Source organism: Herpailurus yagouaroundi, unplaced genomic scaffold (assembly GCF_014898765.1).
Source record: "Herpailurus yagouaroundi ecotype Mexico unplaced genomic scaffold, PumYag 216, whole genome shotgun sequence".
NCBI classification, from domain to species: domain Eukaryota; kingdom Metazoa; phylum Chordata; class Mammalia; order Carnivora; family Felidae; genus Herpailurus; species Herpailurus yagouaroundi.
This window is the reverse complement of record NW_024412447.1, coordinates 10,652,563-10,679,716: the sequence shown is the minus strand read 5'-3', so window position 1 is coordinate 10,679,716 and position 27,154 is coordinate 10,652,563. Positions and strand designations below refer to the sequence as shown.

General features: G+C 55.9%; 1 protein-coding gene across 1 annotated transcript in view; it reads right to left on the bottom strand.

The window, feature by feature from the left end:
• Nucleotides 1-27,154, bottom strand: part of GTF2IRD1 (GTF2I repeat domain containing 1) — a 117,582-nt gene that overhangs the window by 24,491 nt on the left and 65,937 nt on the right. Inside the window, exons 13-21 of the mRNA XM_040455661.1 lie at nt 22,601-22,763; nt 21,800-21,880; nt 20,819-20,884; nt 19,593-19,776; nt 12,047-12,096; nt 11,765-11,821; nt 10,470-10,553; nt 5,629-5,812; nt 5,099-5,127 (exon numbers count right to left, since the gene is read on the bottom strand). Of these exons, the coding sequence (XP_040311595.1) occupies nt 5,099-5,127; nt 5,629-5,812; nt 10,470-10,553; nt 11,765-11,821; nt 12,047-12,096; nt 19,593-19,776; nt 20,819-20,884; nt 21,800-21,880; nt 22,601-22,763 (898 nt within the window). The remainder of the gene's footprint in view (nt 1-5,098; nt 5,128-5,628; nt 5,813-10,469; nt 10,554-11,764; nt 11,822-12,046; nt 12,097-19,592; nt 19,777-20,818; nt 20,885-21,799; nt 21,881-22,600; nt 22,764-27,154) is intronic.

Below are 27,154 nucleotides of genomic sequence, written 5' to 3'. Positions count from 1 at the left end.
ATTGGGGGAGAGCACGGGGGCTGCTGTGGGAAGGCTTTGTAATCGGAAGATCAGAAGCACGATATGGATGTTAGGTGTCCACGGTGTGTGAGGAGTTGCCCAATGTCCCCAGTTAGGGGACAGGGCAGTTATATAACAATGATGCAGCCTGATGAGGGAATATCATAAGGCATTTTAAAAATATCAGAAAATGCTTATGTTTCCAGTGTGTGTATGTGTATAAATCTATAGAAAGAACAACACTGAGATGTAAAATTAATAAGCTCGGGGAAAAATCTGGAAGAAATGTATCATCATAAAAATGAACAGCCATCTGGGCAGTTAGATTTCTGCACTTGCCAAATTTCCACCATGGGCACATAGCTCTTCATTTCCCTTCAGGTTTTATGACCTGCTAGAATGTTCTGGGGTTGTTACTACACCAGCTCCCTGGGCTGAGGGCCTCTCCTTCCTCTGCTGCCACTGCTCCTTCCCAGCATTCCCTTGATCAGCTTCCTCTGCTGTCTTGGGTGTTCACGGTGGGGGGGGGGGGGGCCCCTCTGGGTTTGGGGAAAGTGCCTGGACTTGGTCTGCTGAGAACACACTCCGGGCTCGCCCAGACCCCCTCTGTGACAAACACTACCGCTGTGCTCTGTGGGGGCCCGATGACTTGTGGCCCCTGGTGCACACCTGTTCCCGAGAGCGGAGTGCCTGGGACTTTGAGGGCAGAGAGTCCTAGGGCTCCCCAGCCACCTGCCTCTCAGCCCCACCCCACCTCCCTGCTTTAACTCCGTGCCCTGCATGCAGGTAGGCGAGGTGGGGAGCAGCCCAGCGAGGGGGCAAGGAGCTTCCGCAGCGTGGATCCCCCCTGGGCCTCACTCACTAGGGCTCCTGAGGCCTGGGTCACCCTGGCCCACTGAAGGCAGGGCTGGGGCTCACTCTAGGACAAGCAGAGGGCCTGGTCCTGCCATCCCTCAGCAGCCCCGGGTCCCCTACCAGGCCCCCTCCGGCCAGCATCCCTACCCTTAGGGGTCCGTGAAGCCCACAGCTCTCCTGACCAGAGGCCCGAAATCCCACCCACTGTCCTCTGAGACTTCGTCCGACGCCATCTTCTTTGGCCAGGCTCCCGCCCAACACTCGGCATGAGCAGAAAGGGCTACTAGGCGCCAGTGGGGAAACGGAGACCCTGAGGGCAGATGTGATGTCCCCAGTGGGGGCAACACTTACAGGCCTCTGGGATCATCTCTTTTGACCCAGAACAAAACTGGCCCAGGAACGGCCGTACCCCTCAGGCCACTCTGGCCCGGTCCACAGATCCAGGAAGGATTGTGAAAAGGCCCAGGTTTAACGACCAATTTATCTTCAAAGCATAACGGTTTTCTTTAGAATTCACTTTCTCGGGTTGTCCTGTTAGGAAAGGCTTCTACGGGAGCCTTTGATAAACAACCTAGAAAATCTCAGAGCCATCTCCTCCCAGGAAGCCCCCCACCCTTCCCAAGTCTCACGCGCCTGCCCCCCCCCCCCCCCCGCCCCCAGTGCTGCACAGTCACCTTCCCACGACCCGGTTCCACCCTCCCATCCTTGCACAGCCCACCGACAAGGGCCATCCCCAGTCACTGTCCTGCTCATGCTCAAACCTCCACAGTGTGCAAGGGGCTATAGGGGCGGGCTTCACAGAAGGTTCCAGGCCCCGGGGAAGCCTCAACGGGTAGGAATAAAGGGCATCTCCAGCCATCTGCACGGATAGATGTCCGTGGATATCTTGTAGGTACCAATGCAGACACGTGACATTCAAGACTGGGGGCGCCCTCCACCTAACTCCTCGGCACTACGGATCCCTCCTGAACTTGGACACGGGCCCAGGGGAAAGGGGAATCCTCAATGGACTCAGATTCTGCCACTACACAATGGGGGGGCTTTCGGTAGAAATCTGGTTCAATTTTACATGTCTTGTGCTTCTGAGTTTGCATTTGATATTTTTGGAAGAGGAGAAAAGAAACAGGAAAATGTCTTGAAGGCCCCACTGTGCCCAGGAGGGGGCCTGTGTCTCTGTCATGACGTGCCACACCCTCCTGGCCATGGGGTGTCACCCCCCCGACCCGTGCTCCAGCCACATCCCCCGACAGCCCCTCTGTGCCTTCACTGAGACTGAGCCCTGCATCAATAGCACCACGCACTGTTTTTGGCTCATCTCCAAGGCCTGGCTCAATGCCACCTCCTCCAGGAAGCCTTCCCAAGCCCCAGGAACAACCACTTCTACCCCCACCCCCCCTCCCTCCCCCCAGTGTCTGAGCACTTCCCATCACAGCTGGTCCAGGGCCGAAGCGTTTACAAACATCTCACTCAGGTGTCAGGATGCAGCCTCCCCAGGACAGCGGGGCGGAAACAGTCCTCACCCACCCCTGCCCACCCATTTACCTAGTTCTGCCCACCTAAGGAGGCACGCATGCCTTTTTCCATCCTACAGATGAGGAAGCGGAGGCTTGGGGGTGTGAAATAATGAGCCCAGAGTCACCTGGCTAGTAAGGGGGCGGTGCAGGGATTTGAACCCGGGTCTGTCTGAGCACCAGCCCGTGCTTTCCCACGGCTCACATGCTGCCATCTACCCACAACCCAAATCACATGATCTGCCACCCCTCCACGTGCCCAGGGCACCTGCCTCTGGTTCGGCCCACCTTCCCCCATATCGTAGCACTTGAAAACATGCTGCCGGAGACCTGAGCTCCTGCTCCAATTCCCTTTAGCAACTGTCCGATGGAGGGTTTGGGAACAGCCCTTTCTGGGACGGGAACGGTTCTCAAGTAACCTCCGGTGAACCCTCGGAGGCCCCAGGAGCCTGGACACCTTCCCAGCCCAGCGTGACGAGTGACATGAGTAAGCACGGAGCCGGCTCGCCAGTCCGTCTGTCCCGGCCCCTCCAGGCTGCCACCGGCCGGGTATGCCAATGCCTGGAAAGGCGTTGGCAGGTTCCCTCCTGAGGGCTGGCCCAGAGCTCCCTCCCCATCTCCCCTTCCAGGCAGCCTGCCACCCTCTTCCATACCACGTGGGCAGACAAAGCATTTCCAAGGGCGCTCTCTGCGCACAGAGGAGCCAAAGCAAAGGCCGGGTGGGTGGGTGGCCAAGCGGACTGGCACAGAGGCTGGGGGGGGGGGGGGCAGCCGCCCCCCTCCAGGGGCAATGGCTGAGATTCAAGAAGCTGTCCCAACAGCCAGTGGGCCAGTGAGCAACCCGAGCTGGAGGGCAAACCCTCATTAGCGGAAAGGCCCAGAAGCCCTGTGGTCTGCGGGAAGGCTGCTGGCTGACCCCGCCCTCTCCCAGCCCCAGACGTTCCACTGCTTGGTGGCTGTTCTGAATCCCAGGCCACCCGTGATCACGGGGCCCCCCTGCAGGCAGGCGGGCTCTGGAGCTCCTCCACTCCAGGTGGGGCAGCTGGGCAGCTCAGTTTCTTCCCCCGCACAAAGCAGGCAGGAAGGGGTCACAGTGCAAAGCGCCCGTCTTGCAGCCTGGGACACGTTAGGTGTCACGAATCCCTTTTCCTTTCCTGCTTTCCAAACTCATTAAAGAACGCGCCCTGCGGCCCAAGCAGTCAAGCAGTCACATGTTCGGGCCCCCACGAGGACGCCTCCTTCTGGAAGGAGGGGCGGGGAGCACACAGGCCACCTCGCTGCATTTCTGCTCTCCCTAAGCAGAGGGAGCCTGGCCACTCTTTCCGCTGCTGTTCCTTCTCTGCTGCCCAGCAATGACAGTGACTCAGGCAGAAACCCAGGTGGGCCAGGCAGTGACTGGGAGCTGAGTCAGGGGCACTCAGCACTGATGTCTAGCAGCCCCGGAGCCTGGAGCCAGCCGGGCCTGATGCCGCAGACTGGGCCCCTGCTGCAGGGCGGGTGAGCGGACCACAGGCTGTCTACCACGGTCCTGGAGCAAAGCAGGTCCACAGAGGGCCGAGCGGTCTGTCACGGCGCAGGGACAGGCCAGGGGCCACGGGTGGCTCCCACGGCCAGTGAGAAAGGAGCTGTGCAAGCCCCTGCTCTTGCTCCCCCTTTTAGGGTCCCCACGGGACAACAGCAGTCGCCCCATCACTACACCCCTCGGTAAGTCCTGTCCCCTTGCAGTTTGATGGCCTCTCCTTCCCCAGAAGCTCACCGAGCCAGGCCTGGGCCCAGGGACTGAACGCTCCAGGCAGCAGGGGTCAGTGTGCACCAAGGTGGGCAAGGGGAACAGTCTCCGTGACCGTGAGGCTGGATTCCTGTCCTGCGGGTTGTGTTGGTTCCAGGCACTGGCACCCCTCCATTCCCGGCACATCAGTGCAGCCCCCCCTAAGGGCGACATTCCCTAAGGGCGAGGGGCGGCTGCAGCGTCTTCCGGGCGGGTGCCAGGGCGGGGGCGAGGTCAGGGACAAGTCTCTCCGCACACAGGTTCTGGGGTCAACAATTCAGCACATGCAGCCTCAGCCCCGCAGACCCTGGGCGGCCCAGAGCACTCATGAGATGGTCACGTCACCCTTGCTCATTCCGGGTTTGGGTTTCTTGCCTTTTTTTTTTTTTTTTTTTTTTTTTTGGTAATCTCTATGGGGCTCATGGGGCTCGAACTCATGACCCCAAGATCGAGAGTCGCGTGTTCCACCCACCGAGCCAGCCACGCGCCCCTCTCGTTCAGGGTTTGGGAGGATCAGGGCACAGCCCGTGGAGGAGGCGAGGGGGCGCGGGCCTGGAAAGGCGATCAGGAGAAGCATCCTACCATTCAAGGCCAAGTAAGCACTTCCCCGCATCTTACCACCAAGCTCCCTCGCTCGCGGGTCCTTATGCGCAAGCCCCTCCCTCTGTGGTTAGAAACCACCTGCCAGCAACCTCACCCGCACACTCAGGTCAACCCGGCCCCTAATCAGGAGTGGAGGGCACCGACCTGCCCTCCTGATCCCTGGCTGGGCCTTCCTCTGGCTCAGGTTCCAGTGTGACCTTCCTCCTCGTGCCCGGGGCCTGTGCCCAGAGGACGTGGGAGGACGGAATGGCAGGGCCTGGTGTCCCACGGGCATCTGGGCTTTGGCCTCTGGCCCCCAGCGCAGCGGCCGGCCCCCCGCGCCAAGCAGCCTCCCCCTGCCCCCCAGGCCAGTGCCTCTTACCAGGCTTTGGGATGAGTCCTTGAAAAGGCCTGGAAGAGAAACAGAGACAGGGGCATCAGAGCGAGGACCTGGGAGCAGTTCGGAAATGTTTGGGGCCCACCGACACCTACTGCGTTGGAACGGCATTTTAACAAGATGCCCGGGGAGGCGTCACTGGGGCAGGACGCTGACCAGGGGGCGGCCTGGTGACCGGGGCCTCCTGCTAGTCCCGCCCTGGTGGTTCTGTGACCCCTGGGCAAGTCTCTCGTCTCAGGGACCTCCCCTCTGACGTGGGCTGACCGCCCTTCCTGGGGGCCGGGGGGCCAATGAGCGGGTGCTGCGGGCAGGTAGGAGGTGTCGTGAGGGTTATCCCTGCTGCATGGTGGTTGAGTGGGGTTCCCTGCGCCCGGGCCGGCCCTCTGCCACCTTTCTGTCCCCCACTGGGACCCAGGATGGCACCGGAGGGCAGAATGAGGCAGGACCAGATCAAAGGAAAGGCCAAGGGCCCCCACCCGTGCTAGTCTTGCCTCCTCACCCTTCCCCCTGAGCACCTGGTGACCGTGAACTTGATCTTGTCAGCCACTGCAAGAATCCTCTCCAGGTTCTGGGAGCCAAAGGTGCAGGGCTTTCGGAAGGGGATTCCCGGGGGGAGCCCCTCGATGATCACCGAGCCGGGGTTACTCTTGATCCGCTTGTAGGGGACCTGGACCGGGTACTTGATGCCCAGGGCTTCTCCTGTGGAGGAGGGACAGATGTGTCATCAGAAGCTAGAGCAGCGCTGGAAGAGTGTGGCACGGGGGCACGCGGCGGGGGCCTGGGAGTCAGCAGTGGGTCGTGCAGGGGTGCGGTGTGTGTCCTTGAGGGGCTGAGGAGCGGGCAGGGCTCATATGGCTCCAGCCGCTGGGGAGAGGGCAGCGGGTCAGGCTCCTCGGCCTCACCGCCTGAGAAGCTGCAAACCCCTGTCCGGGATGGTATCTGTGGGCGCAGCGGGCCCCTCCCTAGGAGGCCTGGCCCTCGGCCAGCGCCCCCCTCCCCTCCGGGGCCTGCCTCGCGCCGGTTCAGGACCAGCCTGGCCTGAGGGCAGACTGCATTTGGGGGCAAGGGCGCAGCCAGCCCGAGGCCAGCAGGGTTCGGCTCAGACCTGAGACCCTCCGTCTGCGTCTGGGCTTTGACCTTGCTCCCTGCACCAGCCCCCTGCGTGTGCACCCGTGTGAACGTGCTGGGTCTCACGGTGGCCTAGGGGCAGTGCTGGGGCAGCACGGCCACTGCTGAGCCACCCTCCACCGGGGCTTGCCGCCTGCTGTCAGTGGCCGTCCCCGAGGCACAGCATGGCCGGTCCTGTGGCTCCTGTCCACAGCGGCGAGGGCACAGGTGCAGGCCTGGGTGCCGTGAGGCTGACTGGATGGTGTCCACCGTGGAGCCCCTCCTGGGCAGAGGGAAGGAGCACACTGCGGTCCCTCCAAGGGGCTTGTTGTGGTGCAGGATGTCCCTTTCTGAAGACAAAATCTCTGACCGACTCAGCACGAGAAGGAACAGCTGAACCTTCTCTGTGCAGTAAACTAATTTTTATCTCAGGGACACTGGGAATTGCATAACTGGCCACATTTCCCTTTTTGCTCTGGCTCCCGGGAAACTCACAGCCTGATCTGTCATCTGTATCTACCAAGTACAGAATTTCTGTGCCTTCGTATTACCCCTGGCTTTTTGCCAGTGTTCCGGCCTATTTTTGCTTGTCTATTTATTTATGTGCGTATGTATGTATGTATTCTTTTATTTTAAAAAATTTTTTTAATTTTAACATTTATTTATTTTTGACAGACAGAGCATGAGCAGGGGAGGGGCAGAGAGAGAGAGAGAGAGAGAGAGAGAGACACAGACAGACAGAATCCGAAGCCGGTTCCAGGCTCTGAGCTGTCAGCACGGAGCCCAACACGGGGCTTGAACCCACAAACTGTGAGATCAGGACCTGAGCCGAAGTTGGACGCTTAACCGACTGAGCCACCCAGGTGCCCCTGTTCTTGTTTTTTTAATTGAGATCTAATTCCCATACCACAAAAATGACTGGTGTCACTTATGCAATCCAGTGGTTTTTCGAGGAGGTTGTGAAAGTATCAACACACTCTAACTCCAGGACGCGTTCATCACTCCAGGAAGAAACCCTGTACCCAGCAGCAGTCACTTCCCATCCTACTCCCCTGTGCCCTGGCAACGGCTAATCCACTCTATTTTGATAGGTTTCCCGTCTTTTTGATTCTTTATCCTGACTTGGTTGCTGACTATTTTATATGGCAGGTATTGCTAAGCGATCTTCTTTTTTTTTTTTAAGTTTATTTATTTTGAGAGAGAGAGGGAGAACACACGCGTGTGTGCACGCGAGGAGAGGGGCAGAGCGGGGGGGGGGGGTGGGGTGGGGAGAGAGAGGGAGAATCCCAGGCAGGCTCCACACCGTCAGTGCAGAGCCCGACTCGGGGCTTGAACTCACGATCCGTGAGATCATGACCTGAGCCAAAACCAAGAGTCAGATGCTTAACCAACCGAGCCACCCAGGCGCCCTGCTAAGAGATCATTTTGGCAATGAAAAATAACTGGGCCAGAAAGGAAAGTGTATACCCATGACCCGTAAACAGGAACACTGCTGTCTCCACTTCTCACCTCCAAAACGGCTCTTGTTCCAATGACCCGTGGCCTGCAGGGTGCCTGCTTTCTCTTGGTCAAGTTTGGCACAGGTGACCGCGCTCCCCTCCCTGAAGCCTCCTCCTCGATGTCCGTGACCCCATACTTTCCTGGTTTCTCACCTTTCTGGTCACTCTGCCACTGCCTGGACCTGACCTCTGCATACCAGGGCCCCTCGGCCTCTGGTCTGGCTACTCTTTCTTGTTCCTCTACCCAATGGCCTAATTTTTACATCCAATCCAGACCGTTCTCCTGAACAGCGGACTGGATCTCCACTTGCCTACGGCTCATCTCTGCTCAGCCCTCAAACTCAACACATCCAAGTTGGAACCCATCACCTCCCCTTCAAGCTGTCCCCTCTTGGTGAGGGTGCTGCCCCTTCTCTCTACTCCACCCCACCTCCCTTTTGTCACAGTGACAGGCCCAGTAACCCAGTGAGCACGTGGCATTTCCCTGCCGCAGGGATTGGGTGAGGGATGGACATGGGACTCAACGGAGGCCAATGAGAAGCAAGGGGAGGGCTCAGGGAATTCTAGGAAAGAAACCCCTCCCTCTCTGGAGAAATGCTGCGGAAAAGCCAGTTCCCACCCCCTTCCGCAAGGCACAGGTGGGATGTCTCAACCTGCTGTGGCCATTTTGCCAGCAAGTGGGAAGCCAGCCTGGGACGATACCAACATGGTGGAAAGACACCAAGGACATCTCTGAACTGCTGGATCCAGTTGGTCCTGAAGGCCGCCCCACTGCTGGATTTCCCATGCTATGAGCTATGGCTGATTATACTGTCCAAAGACGGCCGCCCCAATATTTCTCCCATCCCACGTGCTCCTCTTAACGTCACATCGACACTCCCCCACAGAGAACTGGGGCCTGTGTCCCCTCCCCTTGAACCTGGGCTTGGTGGGGACTTTGTAATGACCTCGACCAATAGAGCATGGCAGAGGTGACGAAGCACAACCTCTGAGGCTGGGCCACAAAAGGCAACAGCTTCCACCCGGCCGGCAAATCCAGCTGTCCTGGAGACGCTATGCTGGGGAGCCCACGCGGAGGGACGGCGTGGAAATGTGGAGAGATGAGAAAGAGCCAGTGGCCGCTATTTTAGGCTGCTCGGTTCGGGGCGATCTGCTCTGTGGTCATAGTAACCGGATCAGGAGCCGATGTACACCCCTGATGGCTGAAGCCAGTGCGACTTTGTTTTTGTTACTCGAGACTATACAGCATCTTAACTGCACTGGCCTGTTTTCTCCAAGCCAGGACTCAAACCGGACGCCTGCCTTTCCCTCCCTGCTCGCCCACTGATCCTACTTCTGAAGCTCACCTTGGTCCCATCCGCTTTCCTCCGGCATCCCGGCCAGGGCCACCCAGGCCGCCGTCACTCCGGCTCCACCCTCCGAGCTGGCCTCCCCACCCCGCCCTCTTGCCCCCATTCACCTTTCTCACGGGGAGCCAGGAAGATGCTTTAAAGCCACAAAGTGGCAGGGCGCCTGGGTGGCTCAGTCGGGTGAGAGCCCGACTTCGACTCAGGTCATGATCTCACGGTACGTGAGTTCGAGCCCCGCGTCGGGCCCTGTGCTGACAGCTCAGGGCCCGGAGCCTGCTTCGGATTCTGGGTCTCCCTCTCTCTCGGCCCTTGCCCTGCTCGTGCTCTGTTTCTCTCAAAAATAAACATTAAAAAAAAAAAAAACAAACCACAAAAACTACCAAGTGGCTTGTGTCACTTCAGTCCTCACCATACAATACAAAACCAAGAACACGGTTGCCTCTAAAGGCCCTAGGTGATGGGGTGTCTGTGTTCCGGCCACCTCTACAGGGTCCCTCTCCTGTAGCTCTACTCCCCCAATTCAGCTTTCTGCCCCTTCCTAGGATAAGCCTCAGGGCCTTTGCACGTGCTATGACCTCAGCTGGACTGCCCTTCCTGCATACTCTGGTAGTAACTCTGTACCCACCCCTTCAGTTCTTTCTTTAAAGAGGCCTCCCTGGCTCCCAATTGAAGGTAAGTACCCAAGTTATTCTCTCTTGAGCAGCCTGCTCTTTTCCTGCAAAATTGTGGAACAGAGTCTCATTGTTATTAGATCCTGTGTGTAGTTTTTCTTTTTTTTTTTATGTTTGTTTATTTTTGAGACAGGAGGAGGGGCAGAGAGAGAGGGAGACACAGAATCGGAAGCAGGCTCCAGGCTCTGAGCTGTCAGCACGGAGTCCCAATGCGGGGCTCACACCCAGGGACCGTGAGATCGTGACCTGAGCTGAAGAAGGATGCCTAACTGACTGAGCCACCCAGGCGCCCCTATAGTTGTTTGTTTTTTTTTTTTAATGTGTATTTATTGAGAGAGAGAGAGAGAGAGAGAGAGAATCCCAAGCAGGTTCCACGCTGTTAGCACAGAGCCTGACATGAAGCTCAAAGTCAAGAATCATGGAGACCGTGACCTGAGCTGAAACCAAGAGTCGGATGCTTAACCGACTGAGCCGCCTAGACACCCCTGTGTGTAGTTCTCGAATTACAAGCCCAGTCTTGACCCCGCTGGTCTACAGCGCCCAAGAGGGCAGGGCCTCTGTTTTCTTCGCTACTGTATCCCCAGCGTCTGGCACATAGTAAGTGCTCAAGAAATGCCTGTGAGCGAGCGAATGGTTTCCCCAGAAATGACCACGGCTACCAGCAGGAAGCGTCTGCCTCTCTTCCCGCGGCAGCCAGGCTGCCCTTCCGCCTGGGTACCCCGGGGCTCACCGTATTTCTTATTGAACAGGTCCTGGACTTGCTCCCGCAGCGTGTTGGCGATGTCGATGCGCGAGAGTCGAGCGTCGTAGTTTTCTGCAAAGTGAAAAACAATTATGGATTTGAGGTTGTCCAATTAAAAGGCACTTGGGGACTTTTTAAGGAACAGGATTGCCTAATTACGGGGAACTCCTCCCCAGAGCGGGCCCCTCAGAGTCCTTCAGAACTAACATCTAGACGGAGATGTAGGTTTTTCCGGAAGGACGCACACTGTTGTGACAACAGCAATGAGTGGGAAATTTAGTTAATTGTTGACATTTGAAAACCACTAAACCAGTAAATGAGCCTGAGAGGTGAGAGACGGCCCGAGGAAGAGCAGGCTAGGAGCAGGGGTTCGGTGGGGAGGGCCACCCCGGGTCCCTCTCTCACCCGGGGGGGGGCGGGGTATCTGCTAGGGAGCCCATGTGCCAGCCCATGCCATGGGGGCCCCAGACAGGCCCCTGACCTCGAGAGACTGCAGCCTGGCACAGCCCGGGGAGAGAGACAGGGAAGGAGGGAGTGGACCTCTGGGCGGTCGAGTGGTGGGGGGGGGGGGGTTACGGGGAGGACCCCCGTCCTCTGTGAGGCGGGGTACAAGGAGTCACGGGTGGGGTGGGGGTCGTGAGCGCCCCTCACTGTGGCCAAGTTCTGGCTGCCCGGGAGGGAGAGAGAGAGACAGGGCAGTGAGCAGCCGTCCCCCTGGGATTGGGGTCCTATCTCTGGGCCCCCCACTCCCTGGGCTGGTCTCGCTGACCTCACTCTCTCCTCAGAGCCGCAGGGACCACCTAGGGGCCACCCGGGGAACAGCCCACCCTCGGGGACTCACGGCCACACCCCGGAGCTGTCCCAACTCGGCACGTGGACTTCCTGCTTCTGGCTCTCCCCTGCATTTGCTCAAGCTTCTCCCGCCTTCCATCCATCTTCCGCCCCACTCACTGTCCCTCACCCCTTCGTGGCCCAGCCACGGTTCTCCTTGTCCATAGAACCCCCTTGCACTTGGGGACCTCGCCCTTTTTTGGCTTCAGGCATCGAGCACAGCTGACCGCCTCCCCAGAGGGGACAGTGGGTGCGCTCCTGCACCCTGCCACCCCCCTGCACTCTTAGGGAGACTCTTCTTCCCGCCCCACCTGCCAGCCAGCCTCACTCAGACCCCCAGGCTGTGACGGTGGGGGCCAGCCCCTCCCACCCGCAGCCTGGCCCTCCAAACCCAAGCCAGGTCAAGGTCATGGCACTGGGACAGCGGACCCCATCCTGAGCTGCAACCTTACCTTGAAAACCCTGTCTCTTCAGGCTCTCGTCCACAAGAGGGTCCCCGGAATCCCTCTCTGGGGGCGGGGAAGGGGGAGGAGAGAAGCCAGGGTGAACAGCCAGCTCCTGGGACCCGGGGACAGGGGCAGTATCTCTAGGGGGGATCCCGGTGGAGAGGGCAGTGGGGGACGCCAGGGGAGGCGGGACCAGGAGAGAGGAAGAGGGAGAAGGGATGGTGGCAGAGACCTGGGACCCCTCCCACGCCCGGCGGGCGCCTCAGCCCGCGTCCCTGAACGGGGTACCTTGGCTGTCCGCGATGGGCTCTTTGACTCCCTCGGTGAGCAGCTCGGGTCTGGAAAACACGACAGCAGGGCAATCGCTGAGGCCCCTCCGGGCCTTCCTGGTAGAGCTTCAGTCTGCACCCCTGGGCCTCAGCTTACCCAGCTGTGCAACAGGCCCTCCCAGCCCTGGACAGCCCAGGTGTGGGGTCCCCGTCCTTCGCCCTTGTCCTGCCGACCCACGTGTGGTACTGGGGGGGCTGTGCTGGGCTCTGAGGGAGGCCAGCCTGACCCCAACCCATCGTCACTCAGTTCTGTGATGCTTCCCCACGGGGCCAGTTTGAAGTGCAGAAGCAGGCGGCAAGATCTCAGAGCGACAGGGTAGGTCCCGGGTCTCCGGCTGACACCCGAGAGCTGCTGGGTCACTTGCAGTCGGGGCCTCGGGGACCGACCCCAGCTCTGCACTAATACCTGTATCTCCAGACCCCACAGAGACCCCCCCAGATGTCATGGCGCGCTCTCTCAACCCCCTTGAGGCGGGCACTGTTTCCATCACTCCATTCACAGGATGCGGAGACTGAGCAACGTGCCCAGGACCACACAGTGGGATCGGGCAGGGCTCAGAAAAGGCCCCCGCCCCCCCCCGCCACACACAGCCGAGACACCTCCCCACCAGGGCCTCTGCTGTCTCGTCTGACACAGCGGGAGCCCCGCTCGGCTCCTGACTCTTGCAGGTGACAGTGGGGACGTCATTTCACTTTCTGGGACTCTGTTTCCCCATAAGAAGAAGGGGAAGAGGTAGTGGTGGAGAAGTTTCTAAATGCAGCCTGAGGCCTCTTCTGGCCCCTGAGGCTGGGCTCCAAGGCAGGGCCGTGTGTCCTCCTCCCTCAGGCCCTGTGAGCCCAGCTTGGGGCACGTGCCCACGTGCCCGCTGCCAGGAAAGGCAGCAAATCCTCATCCACTGGCCGCCTGACCTGCGGTGGGGGTGCCCTGAGTCTGGCCTTTGGTCTCCCTTCTAGGCAGGGTCTCCTCTGGGCCACTTCTTGGTTACCCCGGTGACGGAGAGCTCATTACCTCTCCCAGCAGCCTCACCCACAGACCCATACTCACACTGAACCCTGGTCCAGCACCCCACCCCCACGACACCCGTCAGGAGATTCGAAGGAGTAGTTTTCCACTACCCGTCCCACTCCATCGTCCCCCCTGGCCCGTCAGCCCTCCTCCAGCCAGCCTGACCTCCCCAACATCCTCAGCCTGCCACAGACTCCAGGACAGGCCTGCTCTAGCTGGACAAGTCTGCATTACAAACAGGGCATTGAGAATCCGTGCTATATGATAAAGACTTTGGTCTCTGTCTCTGGTTCCTGGGAGGTAAACGCTCATCTTTGGTTATTTCTCGAGTGACGGGAGCGTCTTCGTTATTATTATTCCTGGTTGGGACCCTGGGATCACACCGAAGTTTACGCTAGGGAGATGATGTGGGATTCTGGAAGACTGACCACGTCAGAGGGCTGAGGCTCTGAGCCACCTGCTATCAGCCCACCCTCCTAATTTCTACAGACTGAGCTCAGTCACATGGCCAATGACCCGATCGAGCACGCCTATGGAAAGAATCCCAATGATAATCATGGACACTGAACTCGGGGCTGGAGGGTGACATATGCCCTGATAACATGGGGACCTCGCCTTTTGTGAGTGCCATTTGGCTGGTCCTGGTCAGTACCCTTTATATAAAATGGTAATTGTAATACAGGACGTTCCCGAGGTCTGGGAGTTGTTCTAGCTAGTTACTGAACTTGCAGGGAGTTGTGGGAAGCCTCAGATTTAGGACCAGATGCTCAGAAGTGTAGGTGGCCTAGGGACCCCCAAACTTGCAGCTGGGGTCTGAAGTGGGCGTGGTCTTGTTGGAGACCGTGCCCTGAACCTGTGGCATCTGCTAATGCCCTGTGGTCAGGATCAGATCTCACTGTGGCGTTACATCAGCCAGAGCCCTCCGCCACAACTCCCGGGTAGCAATTTCCTATCCGTGTGAACCCACCCAAGATTTTAAGTTTCCAAAAGGTTTCTAAACTTTGGAGAATTTGATGAAAGCAAGGGGTCCTCTCCCCACAAGAATGCACCAAAGAATATGAACATCTGGCTTACAAGCTCAAGGATCGGGGTGTAAAGAATGCTTTCCGATCAAAAGTTTAGAAAGTTTAATCTGATTTGTGCCAGTTGTAATGACTGGTAGAGGTTGTCCAATGTATGTCCTCCACAAGGATGTGGAGGTCAGGTACAGGCAGAAAGTGTGTCGGTCAATTACTGACATCTCCTGCAGGTGATGACTTCTCATATATACAAATGTGCAGTTGACCCTTGACGGACATGTGTTTGAACTGTGTGGGTCCACTCACATACAGATTTTTTTCCAAAAAATACAGTTCAGTACTGTAAATGCTCTTCTCTTCTGTACATTTTCTAAGTTTTTAGAAAAATTTGGGGTGCTTAGTTTTGAAAGAGAGAGAAAGAGAGAGACAGAGACAGAGCACAAGTGGGGGAGGGGTAGAGAGAGAGGGAGACACAGAATCCGAAGCTCCAGGCTCTGGGCTGTCAGCACAGAGCCCAATGCGGGGTTCGAACCCACGAACCTTGAGATCATGACCTGAGCCGAAGTCAGACGCTCAACCGACTGAGCCATCCAGGCACCCCTCTGTTTATAAATTTTTTAAGATGTTTATTTATTTTTGAGAGAGAGTGCACGTGCATGTGGGGAAGGGGCAGAGAGAGAGCGGACAGAGGATCTGAAGTGGGCTTTGTGCTGACAGCCCGACTCGGGGCTTGAGCTCCTGGACCGCGAGATCATGACCTGAGCCAAAGTCAGGATGCTTAACCGAATGAGCCACCCAGGCACCCCACTTCTTTACATTTTCTGAACATTTTCTTTTTTTCTAGCTTACTTTGTTGTAAAAATATGGTATATAATACATACAACATACAAATTCGTGTTAACTAGCTGTTTATGTTATTGGTAAGGCTTCCGGGTCAACAGTGGGTTGTTAGTAGTTACTTTTTTTTTTTCCTATTCTTTTTTTATGCCTGATTATAGTTGACATACAATGTTACATTAGTTTCAGAGGTAAGTAGTTAAGTTTTTGGGGAGTCAAAAGTGACACGTGAATTTTCAACTGCATGGGGACTGGGGGGTGTCAGGACTCCTAACCTCCATTTTTTTTAAATGTTTATTTATTTTGAGAGAGAGTGCATGAACACATGCTTACATGTGTGTGCATGCACACGAGCAGGGGAGGGGAAGGGAGAGAGGGAGAGAGAGAATCCGAAGCAGGCTCTGCACTCTCAGCAGAGAGCCCTACATGGGGCTCAATCTCATGGACTATGAGGTCCTGACCAAGAGTTGGACACTTAACCGACTGAGCCACCCAGACACCCCTCTAATCCCTGTACTGTTCAAAGGTCAACTTTATATTTTTATGGGCTGAACTGTATCTCCCCCAAATTTCATATATTGAAGCCCGGACCCCCCCGTACCTTGGGATGTGACTGTATTTGAAGCCAGTGTCTTTTAAAAGGTGGTTAAATTTACATGAGGACGTCGGGCGGACCCTCATCCCCTGACTGGTGCCCTTATAAGAAGAAGGAATTAGGTCACATGGAAAGAGCCACCTGGGATGTATGTACATAGAGAAAAGGCCATATGAAGGCACAGTGAAGAGGTGACCACCTGCAAGCCAGAGAAAGAGGCCCCCAGAGAAACGCGACCTGCCACACCTTGATCTTGGACTTCCGGTCTCCAGAGCCAGGGGAGATAAATGTCTGTTACACTTTGTTACTGCCGGCCCAGCACGCTAATATGCATATCTACATACATATCCATGAGGTACATACATATTCCTTATTCGGATGGAATGCATATACCATAACATTCATCTTTAAAGTACACCAATCTCAGGCGCCTGGGTGGTGTTGGTTAAGCGTCCGACTTCGGCTCAGGTCATGATCTCACGGTTCGTGAGTTCGAGCCCCGCGTTGGAGTTGGAGCCTGCTTCCGATTCTGTGTCTCCCTCTCTCTCTGACCCTCCCCTGCTCACACTCTCTCTCTCTTTCTCAAAAATAAATAAACATTAAAAAAAAAATTTAAAGTATACCAATCTGTGGTTTTCAGCACATTCACAAAGTTGTTTATACAGCTGTCCTTCTACCTAATTCTAGAACATTTACATCGCCCCCCAACGCACCCTTTCCTAAAGTAAGATTAAAATGAGAGGTGGCTCTTTCTCACTTAATACTCCCAACAGTAGTTTTGCTGAGTTTTAAAATGAGAAATAACAAAGTAAGTACACTAAGGGCTCAGTCTCTTAAAATTACCCAGCAAAGCCTTTGCTCCACAGCCCCAAATGCCCGGCAAAAGCCATCGCTCTCTCCCACTTGAGCCATTTTCTTTGCTTGGCTTGCAGAAAACTGTAATCAGTTAAACTTACTTTTTATTTTCTTTTACTTTACTTTACTTTATTTTATTTTACTTTATTTTATCTTACTTTATTTTATCTTACTTTACTTTCTTTTACTTTACTTTACTTTACTTTACTTTATCTTACTTTACTTTATCTTACTTTACTTTATCTTACTTTACTTTATCTTACTTTACTTTATCTTACTTTATTTTATCTTACTTTATTTTCTTTTACTTTATTTTCTTTTACTTTATTTTCTTTTACTTTATTTTCTTTTACTTTATTTTATACTTTACTTTATTTTACTTTATTTTATTTTACTTTATTTTATTTTACTTTATTTTATTTTACTTTATTTTACTTTATTTTATTTTATTTTATTTTATTTTACTTTATTTTATTTTATTTTACTTTATTTTATTTTATTTATTTTGAGAGAGTGGGCGAGTGCAGGGGAGGGGCAGAGAAAGAGAGAGAATCCCAAGCAGGCTCCACATGGTCACTACAGAGCCGGATGCGGGGCTCAAACTCACGAACCGCGAGATCATGACCTGAACTGCAATTAAGAGTCGGACGCTTAACCGAATGAGCCACCCAGGCGCCCCTAAACTTACTTTTCAAAACTGATATATTTTAAAAGACGTGAAATCCTTATCCAGGCAACCACATGAATTTCTCTCAAAAGCTAAGAGAAAGAAGTCAACTCAAAAGGCTGAGCACTGGACCGCTGCATTTGAAGGACATTCTGGAAAAGGCAAAATGATGACAGAAGGTCGATCGGCAGTTGCCAGGGGCTCTAGGGTGGCCAACAAAGGGGACACGGGAAATTTTGGGGGTGACAGGACTGTTCTGTATCCTGATTACAGTGGCGGTTATACGACTGTAAGAGCTTGTCAGAGTTCAAAGAGGGTACACTTACAAAGGGCGAGGGGCGCCTGGGTGGCTCAGTCGGTTGAGCCTCCGACTCTTGATTTCCGCTCAGGTTACGACCTCTCAGTTCATGAGTTCGAGCTCCACAACGGGCTCCACCTGGCAGCACACGGCCTGCTTGGGGTTCTCTTCTCTCTCTCAGCCCCTCCCCTAAGTCTTTCTCTCTCTCAAGGTAAATAAACAACTTTAAAAAAAAAAAAGGTGAATTTTGCTGAATATGAATTAAACTCTAACACACCTGCTGCTAGAAAAAAAACAAACCCATCTTGATCGAGTACTTACAGTGCACCAGGCCCTTGGCTGAGCCTCGACCTCCAGACTGCCGCTCTGGGAAGCGTATGGTGCTTCCCATTGGACACCCCGAGCAGCTTGCCCAAGGTCATGGGCAGTAACAGGAGGTGCAGACTCAGCCCCAGGAGACCGAGTGTCACCAGGCTCATCGGCCTCCCTTTCTAAGTATAAAGGGGCACAAAAAACTGCTCGTGAGCACAGGAGAAAGGCTGTCCCTGCACTAAACATCGACCCAGGTCAGCTTACTGAGGAGGCGCTCCTGACTTGGCTCCTACCTCCGAGGCTTTCAGGTTCTCGACTTGGAGGGAGGGACGGGGCAGGCAGCCCCCATGTGTCCCTTCCCTCCTGAAAGTGGACATTCAGGACATTTGGGTCCCAATGCCCTGTCCCCACCCTGACGTCTGCCCTGCCCAGGGGGTGAGTTTTGGGTATCCATCCACCAGAAGCCCCCCCCCCCCCGGGGGGGGGGGGGCGCGGGGGGGGGGGGGGTGACTCCGGACGGCAGCCTCCACCCCTTCCATCTCAGAGAATGGATTACCGCCCCCCCAGGGGATCAGCCTTGACGGAGTCATTCGGGCCCCCCTCTCTCTCCCACCCCACGGCCAACATGTCAGCAAATCCCGACAGCCCATCTTCAGAATGCTGCCTGAACCTAACTTCTCACCAAGCTCCCACCCGGTCCATGGGGCCAGAGGAAAGCCTCCTCGCCGGTCCCTGCTGCTGCCCCTGCCCACAATCCTCAGGTCACCCTCCACCTCATTAAAAAAAAAAAAAAAAAAAGACCAGATCATGTCATATTCTCCTCCGAATCTTCCAGTGAGTTCTCATTAAATGTAAAGTAAAATCCGAACTCTTGAAGCCTGTCCGAGACCCTGCATGATCCAGCCCCTGCTCCCTCCCAGGCTTTACCACTCTTTTCTCCCTCAGTCTGCCTAGTCACACCAGCACCTCACTAGTCTTCAAACATGTGAATGTGCCCCTGCCTCAGGGCCTTTGCACCTGCCACTCCCTCTGCCTGAACACCCTTTCGCCAGATATCAACATGCCTTGCTTCCTTAAATAGGTTCCTCCTGCCCTTCTCTGCCCCCTGACCCTGTGTCATAGCATTTGCCTTTGCCTGACATTATATGGTAGTTTTAGTCAATGAGACTGGCCAACTCAAGGGTAGAACTCAGCATTTGCTGCTTCTCACAACCTGCACACAGCTTGCACTCAAGATGTACTTGTTGAAGGAAGGCACCACATGTCCATTATTTGGGTCCCTCGGAGCACCCCCTTCCTTGTTCCTCCTGGTGCAAACCAGGCCCCGTGGGAGGGCGCCCGGCTCCACACCCCGTCACCCGCCTGCCACTCTAGGCACAAAGGCTGCCATGAATCTCCCAATTTGGGGGGCCATCTACTCCCCCAGGGAGGGGGGACAAACCCTTAACACTCTCCTCTTTCTTGCCACTTTCAACCAAACCAAGCCTAAATTTACATGATGTAACAGTAGCAACAAACAGGTCACCCCAGACACCCCTCCCCGCCTTAATTCAGTAGCTACCTCCACCTTTTCCTCACGGATTTTATATCTGAGCTGGGCACACAGGCTGGATCCCCTGGCGCTCCGCTGGGCCCTCGAAGGCAAAAGCAAGGGTGCCTGGGCGGTTATCTCACGGCTTTGTGGGTTCAAGCCCCGTGCTGGGCTCCGCACTGACAGTGCAGAGACTGATTGGGATTCTCTCCCTCCCTCTCTCCCCATCCTCCCCACTGGCTCTCTCTGTCTCTCTCAAAATGAACTTTAAAAAAAAAAAAAAAGAAGACAAAAATGAGACGATTTTTTCCCCCCACGATTTGGTGCTTCTCCCAGGCGCCGGGCAAGCCTGGAGGGCCCCCCCGTGGACGCGGCCAGCCCTTACCTCTTGATGACAAACTGGATGCTGTTGCTGGCTTCCAGGATCTTCCGGAGCTTGGCGATCCCGAAGCAGTTGGGCCTGCGGAGGGAGATGCCTTCAGGCAGCCCCACCACAAACAGCTCCTCCGGGTACATCAGGAACTTGGAGTAGGGCACCTTGACGGGCTCCGAGATGCCAATGGCCTTGGCTGCGGAGACATGGCTGCTGTAGGGCCACCCAGGGCTACGGGGGCTATGAGCCTCCGCTCTAGCCTCCCGCGTCTGTGCGGGGTGTGTGCGTGCATGCGTGCATGCATGTGCAGGTGCGAGGGCTCTCGAGAGTCAGGTGTTAGTTGACCCCCCCAACCCTCCTGAGAGATGGATACTGTTACCCCCAGTCTGCAGGTAAGAGACCGGGAGCTCAGAGGGGACATGATTCAGTGGCAGAGCCCCAGGGCTGGGGGGTGTGAACCCGAGTCAGTGGGACCCCCAAACCCACACATAGTCAGTGCCCTCATGCACTGAAACCACTGATGGCTGGTGACACCTGGCATTGGCTCCATCCAAGCCCCCTATCCCCTGTGCTGCTGGTATGGCCTTCCGGAGCCCCCCTCCCACCAGAAATAACCCCCAAACTCTGTGTGGCCCAGCACCGCAGCTTAGGAATGGGATAGGTTGGAGACCCAGGCCAGCCACTCACTGCCACTCACGCTCAGACAAGCCGAATCATCTCCCTAGGCCTTATTTTTCCTCATCCGTAAAATGGGTATGAGGACGCAAGGGTTTTGCGGGACGGGAGAGCTCATGTGAAACCCCTAGCCAGTGCCCGGCAAACCACTGGGGCCTAACAAAAGAATAGCCTCCTCTCCCCTCCCATACCCTCTTTCCTGGACTCCCAAGTAGGAAAGTCCTTGCTATATAAGAGTCCTCCTGAGGACCCTGGATGAGGGTGTCTGTGAGAACAGAAGAGCGGTCACTGCAGTGAACAGAATGGGCTCTCTAATGTGCGGCTGAGGCAGACCGAGGGAGCGTGTGGATGAAGAAGGCTGGGGGACGCGTTTAGGGGGGGAGGGCAATGCCTCAGTTTCCCTGGGTGTCCCCATCTCCTTCCCAGTGCGCCCCAGCACCCCCCCCCCCCGCCCCTCCCTCCCTTGCCCCTGTGCAGGGAGCAGCGGGGCCCAGAGTCCCTCTGAAAACAGGGTGGCTGGAAGGAGGGCCGGCCACCCTGGGCCTGTCCAGCTCCTTGCTCACCGTATCGCGTGTTGAAGAGCAGTTCCACCTGCTTCCGCAGGGGCCGGATCACGTCACCGTGGCTGTCTGGAAGGCAAAAGGCAGCCTGTTGGGCCTCCCCAGGGGCAGCAGGACCCCGCTCCTCAGCTCATGTCCCAGCTCTGCCAGCACCAAGAATGACCCCGCATTGGGACCTTGGAAGGGGGGGGAAGGCCGGGTGGCGGCGGCAGGTAACCTCTTTCCCCAGAAATGGCACCCCCAGACTGGTCCGCAGGGTTCCCAAACTCAAACGTCTGCTCTTAAAATCGGGTCTAAGGTACCACCAGGGCTGAATGGTGATTTGGAAGATTTTGGCAATTTTGCAGCCGAAGAATGACCAGAGACCTTTCTAAGGGTGTGTCTGTCACTCTAGACCAGCTCGGGAAGTGACTTAGCTAGTGGGGGAATGGTAAGCCTGTAAATTGAGTATGCCGCCACCAGGTGGCAGTGGAGTTTTCTATCCCTGCCCCTGGTCAGGCTGGGTTTGGGGAAATGACCATTCTCTCCTCTCACAGCCACTCATTCCATTCCAGGGGCAGAAACCCCCAAGAGGAAACACACACATCCCCGCTTTGATCTCTCTTCCTGCACACTACTCTCACTCAACAGGAAGGGAATGCGCAGTGTTCCTGAGAATGAGCCGGTCTGTTGGACACAAAGCCAATTTTATGCTTTCCGGCCTCCATTCTACTTGCTCAGTCTCCAGACTTAAAACCTTTGTGAAAGAAGCAGGGTGTGTATAAAAACAAAGAGGATGCTCTGCATTTCGCGCACCACAAAGAGCTGCTTGTACCTCTGACCAGGTGCCTCCTAGTTCTGGAAGACACATCTGTAAACTCCTCCCACCTTTAGGAAGCCCACAGGACCCTCACCTCCAACGGCGTGTTGGAGACAATGGGGAGAGGAAGGGCGGGGGAGGCGAGGAGAGGTGGGGTGTGACGGGGGAGGTGGACAGAGCCTCACCTTCTGTGGGCCTCTCCTCAGGCCGGGGGTCCTCGCTGGGGCCTTTCTCTGAAAGAGAGCAGAGGGTGCCAGGAAGCCACGTGCATCATCTGCTGGGCCCTGTGCTGCAAAAGTCAGGCCGGACAAGTGGGGGGCGTAGAGCACAGCATGGCAACTCCCCCGGTGGGGTTGGGGACCCTCACCCTGCACAGGGACTAAACTTGCCCTCCTTGTGAAGGCACAAGGAGGGCACGTTCAGAGACCAGGTGTCGGAGCACATTTGGTACCTCTGGGGACCAGACCCGAGTCAGTCCGTTCTTTCCACGTGCTGGGTTCTGTTCTAGGCACTGAGGACACACGGGAACAAAAGAAACCCTGTCCTGCTGTGACGCCAGATAGAACATGTAATGCCAGTCAGCAGTGATGCCGTAGGAAAAGCAGTTGGATGAGGGGACGGGGGGGAGGGCGAGTGGGGAGCGTGGACCTATCCTGGGTCAGGTGGTCCAGGGGGCTCTCTGATGAGATGGCACTGACCTTGGCCTAAGCTCCCAGCTCAGACCCAGCCTCGTCCCCAGGAAGCGAGGACATGGTGAGTGAGCAACTCGAAAGGTCCCTCGCCCCGCCCCCCGGGGGGGGGGGCTGCTGGGGCGCGGGGGGCAGGCACACCGCGGGGCCTCCCTGAGCAGCGGCCCATTATTGCCAGGGTTTGGAGGAAGGAAGGCATCGGGGATTTTCAACGCTTGAAACAACCGGAAGGAGGCTATCATCTGGGAAGCCCGCTGGCACTTTGGGCGGCCAGGTGCTTTCACACGCGGGACTGACCCTTCACGACGTGCAGCGGAGCTGGAAAGCGGTGGAACAGGTGGACCCCAGGCCTGCCACACTCCCGGCCGGTGCCCATCTGCTCCCCCGCCAGCTCCTGCAGGGAGCACTTGGGGACAGAGGGATACAGGGCGCTGTCCCCGGTCCCAGACAGGATCGTGAGCTGGAAGGAAAGGGGCTGATCCTGGGGAGAGCTGCCAAGAGTCAAAATTCCCTCAGGATGGAGGGAAAGTGAGCCTGCGTCTGGGATCACTGGACAAACCCAAAATTTGGGGCTCAGCTCCGAAGGGGCTGGAAGGTTCTGGAGGGTTTCACCTATGCTCAGCTGACTTGAAAAGGTAGAGGGCCAGCCCTGGGCACCCCGTGGGCGGCAGGTGCTGGGCCCTCCTGACTCTGCACGAAGGATTTACTCTGGCTGCAGTGACAACCCCAGCAAGCTGTGGTCCAGCACAACAAACCGCCTGGAAACGGCTCTCGACCAAGAACATAGGGCGATTTAGAGGATCACTATCCCAGCTCCCTCCTCACTGGGCTGCCTAACTCCAACGCGTGCTTTACGTGGCTCTCTGGTCCCGTGGCTCAGCAGTCCGCAGCAGTAACGGGCCTCGTAACACTTCCTGCCTCCCACCCCACGCCAGCACGCCTGGATCTCCTCCCAAATAGACACATGCAAGCAAAGCCTTATCTCAGGGTCAGCTTCTGGAAGGTCCTGCGCATAAACTGCATTTGTGCCATTTCTAGAGGAAGAGGGGGGCGGACAGGGAGAGAGGAGTGTGGTGGGACCGGCAGGGCCACCAGGGGATTTCCCTGGGCAGGGACCTGTGACAAGAGGAGCCAGGTAACTATCAGTCCCAGGTGAAGGGAACCGCCCAAGCGTGAATCTGGAGCACCAATTAAGGTTACGAGGTGGTCCAGAGGGACACGAAGCCAGAGGGAGACCTGGCCAGGGAGTCCATCCCTGCTGTGAGCTGTCCATGTGCCGTCTTTCCGGCAGGATCAACAATCTGGAGAGCTGATAGGGATAGGACCAGCCCCAGCTCCCCACCGAATTCAGGCATCTTCAGCCCCACTATGGAGGAAGGAAGGAAACTGGGGGGCGCCTGGAGGGCTCAGTCGGTTAAGCATCCGACTTTGGCTCAGGTCATGATCTCACGGTTCGTGGGTTCGAGCCCCAAATCAGGCTCTGTGCTGACAGCTTGGAGCCTGGAGCCTCCTTCAGATTCTGTGTCTCCCTCCCCAGCTTGTGCTCACTCTCTCTCTCTCGCTCTCTCAAAATAAATAAATAAGCATTGGAAAAAAAAAAAAAAAAAAAGGAAGGAAACTGAGCTGGGTCGACTCCTAGGGGCTCTGACCCACGTGCGTTGGGGTTCCAAATACCAAACTTGGGGAACTTGCCAGACTCTCCACCCAGACGTTGGAGGCTGGGCTATTTACCCTGAACGAGCCCACTCACGTGCTCACCGCTCCCCCGTTTTCAACTGTGAATAACCAGAGATACCCTCAAGAAATGATCAACGACACGCAAATACCATGGTGCCGTAGAGAGACGGCCAAAGCACCAGCTTGTGCAAAAGAGTAGCGGCATCCATTAGCACTTAGCAATGTGCAGAAAGAAAAGACACATGAAGTATGGATGCTAAACTAATAGCTGCCCAAGGAGGGGGCAATGCAGCTTTCCCTGCACGGTTCTATAGCATTTATTTTACAATGCACACATGCAACCAGAAAAACACATGCCTGGACACACACACACCCCCTTCTGATCCACAGTGGTCCTGAAAACCTTCAAATCTTCACACTTGACCAGTGCTGAGCGGGGTGCTTTGAAAGAAGCCTTGGATCGGCAGCCCAAGGCCAGGCCTCAGGTTCCCACTCGGTCAAACCAAAGAAGAGAAGCCTTTCCGATAGAAATGGACCAGGGTAGGGGTGCCTGGCTCCGTTGGTTAAGCATCCGACTTCAGCTCAGGTCATGATCTCGCGGTCCGTGAGTTCGAGCCCCGCGTCGGGCTCTGTGCTGACAGCTCAGAGCCTGGAGCCTGTTTCGGATTCTGTGTCTCCCTCTCTCTGACCCTCCCCACTCACGCTCTGTCTCTCTCTCAAAAATAAATAAACGTTAAAAAAAAAAACAAAAAAAAAAGAAAGAAAGAAATGGACCACAGCCATACGGGTCCACGGCCGCCCAGCCCCCCTGGTGTCCAGACCTGAGACAGGCACCCACGGTCTTCTCTAACAGCGCTGTGAACACAGCCAGGTGCCGTGCGACCTTAGCGGCCGGGCCACTCTGTCCGCTCATCCTGAGCCTCCACACAGTTTCTCCAAGACTGCTACCAAGTCCGGTCCTACCCGACCCATCGAGAATATTCTTTCTTCACTCCCAAGGTATTAAAAGCACATCATAACCGATGGAGGGAATTCTGAAAAAGATAACTCGCTTAACCTAACAAAGCTACCGGTCTCGCCGATCCTCTGCTTTGTTTATTGAACCAGTGATTATGTCTTCAACGGTTGCAAACGGCAGCCCTGTGCCCTCACATGCTCCCCGCCTTGTTGCCTATTTTTGGTGGCTGCTGACAGCCCATCAGGAGGATGCCATCAACAGCTCCCCGGACAGGTGGGCTGGCTCTTTCCAGGTTTTCGCCGCTACCAGTAACATGGCCACGAACGTCTCTGTGCAGAAAATGGTGTCCGTATTTCAGATGATTTCCTAGGACTGGACCCCTGGAACTACCAGCATCACTCACGTTGATGGCTCCTGCAGCTGACAAATTTCTTTAAAAAGCAACTCGGGGATGCGCATTCTTCCCAGGACTAGGAGCTCCCACTTCCCAGTACGCTCCACGGAGGTTCTGCCCAACTAAGGGGTGCAAAAGAGATGCCCCTTAGTCCGAGCCCTCGTCTCTCGGAGGCCACACACGTCTGTTTTGCTGGCTGTCGCTTTCTTTTTTTGTACAATCATCCGTTCACGTTGTGGTGGACACTGGGACGTCCCGCTCCGGTCCCCTTCGAGGAAATGCTTGTTGGCCCAGCAGCAGGGAATGTGGGCAGCTGGGGGCAGGTGCCTGTGAGGGGCGGCTCCCATCCCACGACCGGTTGAGGATGTCCCAGCCCAACTCGGAACAACCCCAGGGGGCCATTCTGGTTCTAGAGTTTCCCATGGTGCTGGCAGATGCCGTTGCTGGGGCTCCATCACGGCTCTAACTCCCCAGCGGCAACCTCCCCAAACTTCCATCCCCTGTCTTACATAGATGCATCTAATGACCCCCCCGCACACATTAAACTCCATCCCAGGGTCTGTCCCCCGGGGAACCCTGCCCATGACATGGTCCTCAGGTTGCAAATGTTTCCTGTGGATTCCAGCCCAGTGTTCTGGCCTCTGACAGCCATGGGGAACATCACTCCTCGGTGCACTGTCCATTCTTTCTGGAAACTGCATCGCGTTGCTGCCTGCACCACCTTTACCCAACTGATAAAAACAAGAAGGAGGACCGAGCCCAGCAGGACACCGTGGGAAAGCTCCCCCAGGAGGAGGCTGGAGTCCCCGTGCAGCCCTGCGTCCCCGGCTGGCCCACAGTCAAACCCAGATCCCGAGCCGACTCAGTCCCAAAGAATGAGCCCACGCTGGCTGGCTCCCTTCTAATGGTCCAGTCATCTGTGCGGAAATCTGTTTCCGAACCGAGCCTGGGACAGGTGCACCTGTTTGCAGTTTGGACAAACCCTCCTCTGGAGTCTGTTCCCCACGGCCGGCTCATCCTCTGTCCCCCCATGACTTCTCAGGCGCTGTGGACAGTGGATCTTACGTATTATCCGCCTGGGATCCAATTCCTCGGAAGCTGGAGACCTCCACTCCATCACAGCGGCTCTGTAGACCCTCTCCCCTCACTGAGTGGGACTCCCAGGTCCTGCTCAGCTTTCCTGTTTCCAGGCCATTCTCCCTAACAGAGAAGATGGACGCGGACACGGAGCAGAGACGCTCTGCTTCCGTTCGGTCACCAATTAACACGGCACCATCCTCCTGGGCCAGCAGGAAACCTCCTGTATTTCTCCAGTCATGAATCTGTTTTTGGTTGGGGAAAAAATTTTCAAGTGCAGAAAAGCACACAGAATGTCGTAACAAACACCCATGTATCCACCAGCTGGAAAGGATATATGTTGGCATTTGTCATATTTGCACCTAATTTTTTTTACATGTTTATTTTTGAGAGAGAGAGAGAGAGAGAGAGAGACAGACAGACAGACAGACAGACAAAGAGAGAGAGAGAGAGGGATTGCACCAAGGAGGGACAGAGAGAGAGGGAGACACAGAATCCAAAGCAGGCTCCAGGCTCTGAGGTGTCAGCACAGAGCCCGACGAGGGGCTCGAACCCATGAACCGTGAGATCATGACCTGAGCCGAAGACGGACACTTAACCGACTGAGCCACCCAGGCACCCCTGCCCTAAGTTTTTAAATAAAACATTAAACCACACCGTTTTTATGTTTCTAAACTTACATAAATTCTGTATCTCCCCTACCCTTCTGCACTTGCTTTCCACACTGAACCTTACATTTTTGAGA